The 7,428-nt window shown below is 45.6% G+C and overlaps 1 protein-coding gene across 1 annotated transcript in view; it reads right to left on the reverse strand.

Moving 5' to 3' along the window:
• Positions 1-4,906: 4,906 nt before the first annotated feature.
• The window catches only part of LOC119597523, a gene marked incomplete at its 5' end in the record, with an annotated part of 2,883 nt that continues 361 nt past the window's right edge, over positions 4,907-7,428 (reverse strand). Inside the window, 3 exon segments of the mRNA XM_037947102.1 lie at positions 4,907-5,075; positions 5,336-6,546; positions 6,629-7,428. The exon segment at positions 6,629-7,428 is cut by the window's right edge and continues 361 nt beyond it. Of these exon segments, the coding sequence (XP_037803030.1) occupies positions 4,907-5,075; positions 5,336-6,546; positions 6,629-7,428 (2,180 nt within the window).

Below are 7,428 nucleotides of genomic sequence, written 5' to 3' on the forward strand. Positions count from 1 at the left end.
TTTGCTTTTTTTTTTGTGAGGACCACAGCGCGAGATAAATTTCCCATCTTCCGCCCCGCCTTTGAAATTTCCCCGCGCCGCGTGCGCCGCGTCCCCCCCCAGCCCCGCCCGCCGCCGGGCCCCGCCCTCTCCCCCACGCGCCCCCGCGGGGCCCCCCTCCGGGTATTTTCGGTATTTTTATTTTTGTGTACTCACATCCCGGGGGGGGTTCTAATATACCTTGTCCCTTTTTCTTTTTTAGTAATCCTTTCCATTTGGGGGGGGGAGGGGCGAGACCGATAAACCCAAATTTTGGGCCCCCGTGGGGTTTTTGGGAAAGAGGCAATACTCCTTTCCCTATTTTTTTATCAAATTTGAGAGGTAAAAAACATTTATAGCGAGCGGAGTAAAAAGGGGGGAAAATTTTCCCCTGGTGCGAGATGAAGAATTTTTTTCTTTTTTTTTTAAAAATGTTTTCTTTCGAGAAAACTTCCCCGAATTGCCCTCGTGTCGCTTTTCCCCTTAATAAAAGGCTCTTCCGTGGGTTTAAATTTTTTTTTAAGAATTTGAAAAAACCCCTGCAATGCCCTTAATCTGTTTTTTTATTAATTTTTAAAAAAACCAACGGCGGGTTTTTGGGTTTTAACGAAAAAATGAACGATAACACTCACCAAAAAAGGGGGTGTGGACTTGTTTTGTCATGGTGGGGCTGCTGTCTCAACGTAATTTTAAAAATTTAAATTTTTCAGGGTAACCAACCCAGGGGGAACGAGGTATTTTTCTTTTGCTTTTTAGCTCTATTCCTGGGGTTATGATAAACCCTTTTACGGGTAAAAAACCCGGCAGAGATTTGGGGACGAGCTCCTCGCGGTAAAAAATCCCCCCTTCTTCCCCTGCCCCAATCTTCCAGATAAAACCCTCCCGTTCTGGGATTCAAACCCCCGAATTTTAAAAATCTCCTCCGTATTTTTTTATTTCATAACCCCCTTTCGAAAAGCTTTGGTTGAAAGCGCTGCGATGGGGCACCGGGGTCCCCTACCTTTATTTCTGATTGTAGCGCTGATCGACCTTTTTTTTTAGTGCATTCAAAAGCGGGGATACAACAAAGAAAAAGGGATTCCCCTGCGCCCGCTGTAGTGTCGGTGAACATCCAGAGTTGTAGCGCCTTTCAAACCGCTTGCGCGCGCCATTATATGCCCACACAATTGGGCTGGGAGAACATCGATATACCCAACCCTATTTTTTAAAGTTAAAATACTGATAAATCGTTCCTTAAGGGGTTTTGATGTTCTCTCTGCAAAACTCGTTTTATTTCTTTTGATGCTTTTTATACCATCGCATATTTTTGTTCGTTGGGAAGCCCTTTTTTCTTGCTTAGATTTGCCAAATTTTTTGGGTTCGCCCTGCCTTTAAAAAATTATGGCCCCGGGCCCGTGTCAGCTTTTTTTTGGCTGTCTCAATTTTTTGGTTTTATACTCGGGGCTTACCCTGGGGGTGGGATTTCCAGCAGTGCTCCCGTTTGCGTTTTGTACCCTCGCTAAACCCTTTTCCAACACAAAGGCTGTGTTCTGTGGGGTTTTTTCCTTTTGGAATTGCGTGGGACACGCAAACTCCAGGTAGTGTACCATTTTGGGGCGGGTTTGGCTGCCGCAAACATGCAACCCCTCTCTTTACGTTCTTGGTTTTTTAATCTTCCCTGGGGACAGTGGTAACTTTGGGGCATTCTGTGCAAAAATGCTTCGGTACCCTGGGGGGGTTTTTTTCAGAGAGTGCCAGTGGTTCATAGCCTGTGGCATCTGAGTACCAGCTGGCCGAGGGGGAATATCTCGTTTCCTCTCTTTTAAGCTGCAGGAGGAAGGAGTACACTTCCTCCTAAGTAAATTTCGGCTCTGATGTATTATCATGGGATTAAGGGGCATAACCCGGCCGATTTCGGCTAATCTGTCAGCAAGCTCATTGCCTCTGATCCCTATATGACTGGGAACCCAGTTTATGATAATTCTTTCTACCCTGAGCAAAACATCCCTTTGTGCTATTGTGCGGATGGTTGTCAGGAGGTAGATGTTGTCAGTGGGTGAGCGCTGCTGAAGACAGTCGACGGCTCCTTTGGAGTTTGTGTGTATGACCACGTGTCCTTCCCTCAGACCACGTGTCCTTCCCTCACGGACGCGTGGCTCAGTGCTCCCATGATAGCAACTGCCTCTGCCTGTAGCGAGGAGGCGTTGTCTGTTACCCTCATGGATATTGTGGCATCCCTTGCTGCGAAGCCGGTGCCTGCAGTGTGGGTCAAGGGATCGACCGATCCATCCGTGTAATATGTTCTGCTCCCCGGAGGAGTGATGGTTGCAATGACCCTCTGGGTTTCTGCCTTTAGGCTAGGCGTACAATATTCATTCTTTTTTCTTGCCAGTCTCATGACCGAGAACTCTATCGAGGTTTGTGCCCACGGCGGAGCTTCGACAAAGTCAGGGTGTGGGGAGTCCATGCCCTTGGCCAGTAGCGGTTCTTTGAGCTGATGGCGTATTAGCACCCTGGCTGTGTGAGACAGCCAGGAGTTGTTTGCAAACAGCTCGTTATCTTGTTCTAGGCGTCTGACTATTTTATGTCTTAGGCTTGTGTTCCTGGGAGCCTGGATGACCTTTGATAAGAATTGTGCTGCCGTTAGATCAATTCGTGAGGCCAAGGGGAGAAGGTTTGTCTCCACTAGGAGGTTGAGGACCTTCGCCCACCTTGGGGCACCCAGAATGACCCTGGCGGCTTCGTTTTGGACTGTCTCCAATCGGTCTTTATATTTTCTCTTAATGCCAATCAGAGCGAGGGAGGCATAGTCTACAATGGGCCTGACAGCATGTACGTAGAATGATCTTAGTACTCTGTGTCTGGCCCTATGCGTCTTCCACTCATTGCTCTCATGACAGACAGTCTTGCCTTTGTTCGGTCAAGCAGGTACTGGACCTCCTGGCGGAAGGAGAGGGTCCGGTCTATCCTTACCCCAAGGTACAGGTATTCCTGAACTCACTCCAAGTCCATTCCCTGGATTTTCAGACTTGTGCCTTGAACTCTCTGTCTCAGAGTCATGGCTTTGGATTTGGCTGCAGAGATCTTTAGTCCTGCCTTTGTTTAGGCAATGTGGTCCAGTGGAGATGATGGCAAGATCGTCTGCATAGGAGATGATCTTGCACCCCACTGGGAGGTTTATGTTGAGGATACAGGACATTAGTGTGTTAAAAAGGGCTGGACTGAGAACCCCACCCTGTGGCGTTCCATTTTCTAGTGGCATGTGCTGTGATAGGTGACCTTGGAATTTGACTCTGGCTGTTCTATTCCTAAAGTAGTCACCTATCTAAGCCAAGAGCTTACCTCTGATTCCTTTTTGGATCAGGCTCTCTGAATGGCAAGAGGACTTGCCAATTCAAAAGCCTTCTCCAGATCAAGGAATACTGCCACAGATGTGCCCGTGTTTATTGTGCTCAAGAGCGTGGCTATGCTGTGCGCTGTGCTCATGCCCCTGGTGAACCCGTGGAGGTGTTCGTGTGGGGGTCCCATTTTCCATTGGAGCCGGTTCAGTACCATCCTCTCGGCAGTCTTGGCCAGACAGCTGAGGAGAGAGATGGGGCGGTACTTCCCCGGTTCCTTTGGTTTAGGGATGGGAACTATGGTAGCCCTCGTAAGCCATTCACTGTATTATTTACAAACTCTCGCCCTGCGTCGGTAAAGAGGTGAGTTAAACCTTTAGCATCGCCGGTGTTTAAAATTGATCGCAGCGCTTGCGCAACCTCTGTCTTGTTTTTATTCTTTAACGGTCTTACTTGCATATAACGGCTAAACACATCTACGCATACAAGCAAATAGGATGTTTTACCGTTTTGTTTTGACAAGTTTCGCATGTCCGCTAGATCACACGTTAAGATTTTGCGAGGTCTAACAGCCATTATTTGACGGCGAGGGAATTTTTTGCGAGTATGTTTGTGAAGTGTATACACGCGTTGCGATGACAAAGCTCTTTTCACATCTGACTGTGTTATATTATCCCTGCCTAATCGCGCGCGTGCGGCTTTTAACAGCGTCTGTACACCGCCCAGACCATAGGGTTTTGTATAATCCTCATACAAGTCCTTTAGAACTAGCATCATAGTGCCGGTAATTACCACTGGTAGACAATCTGATATGGGAAATATTCGCAGAGGATATTACTGCGAAACTGTAGTTTATCAGGAGTTTCGCACCCGAGATCCACGAGTAAATAACCTCGAGATTTAGAGAGAACAACCTTTTTATACAACTCTAAAAACCTCTTGGCATCACTCTTGCCGTATATCTGTCTGCCTAAGCATTCAATTTGCCCGAGGTCTCTCTGCTTTAGCAAAATGAAATGAGAAGCGTTTAGTGAAATGTTGCGACTGTGCTTCCCATTCATAAACACATTTGAACAAGCAGCACAACAGAGATTGTTTTCGTGTCACCCTTTGTAAAAATATTACTTACAATGTCATTGCTAGCCGCTTCTATAAAGCAATCATCCAATATATATAATATTCGATCGCTCGGTTTCGTCTTGTGTTCGATAGGGTTTATAATGTCTTTATTAAGAAGAAGTTTACCGGATAAAGAGGTTTCCTTTTCCAACGGGTGGGATTCACTTCCGCATGCTACTATATAATCAAACTGATTGTGATACTGCACAACAATTTTTGTGGTGAGATATGTCTTTCCCGAATTGGTAACCCCTGCAATTATTATTCTTGCGGGGTGAGCAAAGAGATTGAGTAGGTTTTCCTTAAAACACGAGTACGATGTAGGGTGCGACATGGTGAAGGACACAAATAAAAATGACACTTAGATTTTAGACACAACCTCTTTTATTGGCTACTGTATACAAAGAAAATATGTACATATAATATTTACAAAAAAAAAACAAAAAAACTAGTTACACAGAGTCATCGTCGTCACTATCTTCCAGCGCTTCCTCGATGATGAAGGGGTTGCCGGTTTGCGCTTTTCTGCGCTTTCGAGGTCTTGGATTACCAGATCGGGGTCGTTGACGTTGTTGTTGCAGATGAATGGTGTTGTCTCCTGTTGCATTGCTGTTGTTGTCGCTCGCACATAAAGGAGGAAAGTGAAGTTGGAGGAGATGTTCTCGTTTTCTCCATAAATGATTAAAATTTTCCTCCCTTGTCACCGCAGCCGCTATCGCCTCAGGCTCTTCCTCCTCCTCCTCCTCCTCCTCCTCCTCGCCGGTTGTCGCGCCGAGTTCGAATTCTCCCGCAGCTCTCTCCCCTCCTCCTCCTCCTCTGTTTCCTGGTGGTGTTTAATATCCGGGTGACCGTATGCCAGCGATTTGTATGCATTTACGTACCAACGTTTGTCATCATATAACGATAAACCACGCTTGTTGGTTTCCGTGGTTGTTATTTGACCTTTTACATTGGTAATACTCACCTGCTTAAAAAAGTGTACCTCTTTCTCAAAAAGAATACGACGGAAATTGTCGTGTTTCAGTTTTCTCTTCTCAGACCTGCCAATTCCCTTTACACCCGTAGATGATTGATCGTTGTTTAAAAGAAGGGAATAAGTCTTAGGTTTTAGACATATTGCCTCTTTTATGGGAATCTCCCCAGTCTCAGATTTTAATAACCCAAGCTTACCCTTGGCTGATGGATTGTACAACGGATGGTCATGGCTAAAATTAGAAGTGTCTATCCACTCCTTTAAAGGAGACATCGAAAGTTCTTTTTCAATATCATCTGTCTCCACAGAGAGAATATAGCTATCGGTGTCGGAGTAGCAGAGCTTTACCCTGTCTCCGTAATGAGCTTTTAAGACTTTATAATAAAAGTTATACAACTTGAATTTAGCCAATTCCAAGATGGTAAATCCAACGTACTGCGGGTATTCCATCTTAACGGAAGGAAGCCTTGAGATTGTTATTACCCGGTTGGGGGCAAGGGGTATGAGTCTTTTAAAGAGAGGACTTCGAATCTTTTTGAGAAATGAGGATGGTTTACACACGACGCTGGTACGTTCCAATCGTTTTAACGGGTTCATTAAACACCGTCCGAACACGCTGTTTGAGAGAGTTTTAAAACACATTTGCTGTGCTTTGTCTGCGGCTTCGCGACGCGCCTTAATATTCTCGTGAATAAAAGGCGATAAAAATTCTCGTTGGTTGAATTCATATACATCACACACTCGTTGCACCTCCACCCCCAAGTCAATTAGAAGCTGCAGATGTTTCAGAAGAATGAGGTAATCCTTCTGCGGAAGATGTGATGCAACTAGTTTTGTATTTTTAACTGGCAAGCGTCTGTTCTGCGATGCTAAGAGATGATTGTTATATGGGGATATGTCTTGGTGTCTTATGTTCATGTGGTGAATGAGGAGAGGCAGTTCGTCTGTCTTTCTTGCAACTTCAGGAGGTACTCTTATATCAACCACTATCCAATGCCCGATATCACCGTTTTCATCGTGATTAGATAAGCCTGCTGCAGTGAACTCTGCCTTTTCACGAGGCGATAATTTTCGTATGTTGCCAAATGGTAGTTTCTCGGACATTACACTGGCATATAGCTATTAAGTCCAGATACAATATAAAGTTGCTTTTTTCCTTTAGAGGGTCATGATGTGGGTTGACGAGGGTGTTTTTTGCTACCGTAAAAGGGCGAACACATGTCAGTCCTCCTCTCACCGAACGCTGAATTTTGTGCGCTAGTTCGGGGTCTGATATAAGCTCCAGGCTTGTTTTTGTCATCTTTAGGAATGCGTCATATGCATACCCTGGAAGACTAACATAATTTACCATGTCAAGACCATACTTTTCAGCGAGCATGGACCTCCATGCTGTGACCACATCGGCTAGCAAACCCACATCCACCCTCAAGTAGCACTCCATGTAATCACCCAGGGTGTGGCACCCTGCTGCATCCCAGACTTTGTGTGCGTGAGCATATTCCTCTTCTGTGATCGTCTCACCTGTGAGAGAACTATAAAAGTTTTCTATGGGAGGGAGGCATGTGTCTTCGAGCTTTTTCAAATCGTCAAGGTATTCATAGGGGAATATGCCCTTCCCCGTTAAAAGCAATGACTGAGCTTCGTCCGGCAGATGACTTATGAGGTGTTTGGAGTAGCGGAGTGGGCGCTTACTCTCAATGTGTGTGCTGGCGAGGGAGTTTAGACCTGCGTTCATAAATGCCAAGCTGTCGAGGAACTTAAGGTTGTTTAATTCTACAGAGTGGTATCGAAGACCTTGTTTCGCAAGAATTTTGATTTCTGTGTTAGCTTGCATTTCTTTCAAAATCAAGCCGAGATCGTATGAGTGATTATGAGCTAGGCATGGGATTGTTGTGCGGTGATTTTTCATCTGGAGGTTGCAGCGAGCGCAATAGGCTCCGATGTAATTCAAGAATTGTTTGGTGTGATCGTGGTGTCTGTGCTTCTGGTGTTGCGCGGGAA

This window comes from Penaeus monodon, chromosome 39, assembly GCF_015228065.2.
Source record: "Penaeus monodon isolate SGIC_2016 chromosome 39, NSTDA_Pmon_1, whole genome shotgun sequence".
NCBI lineage: Eukaryota > Metazoa > Arthropoda > Malacostraca > Decapoda > Penaeidae > Penaeus > Penaeus monodon.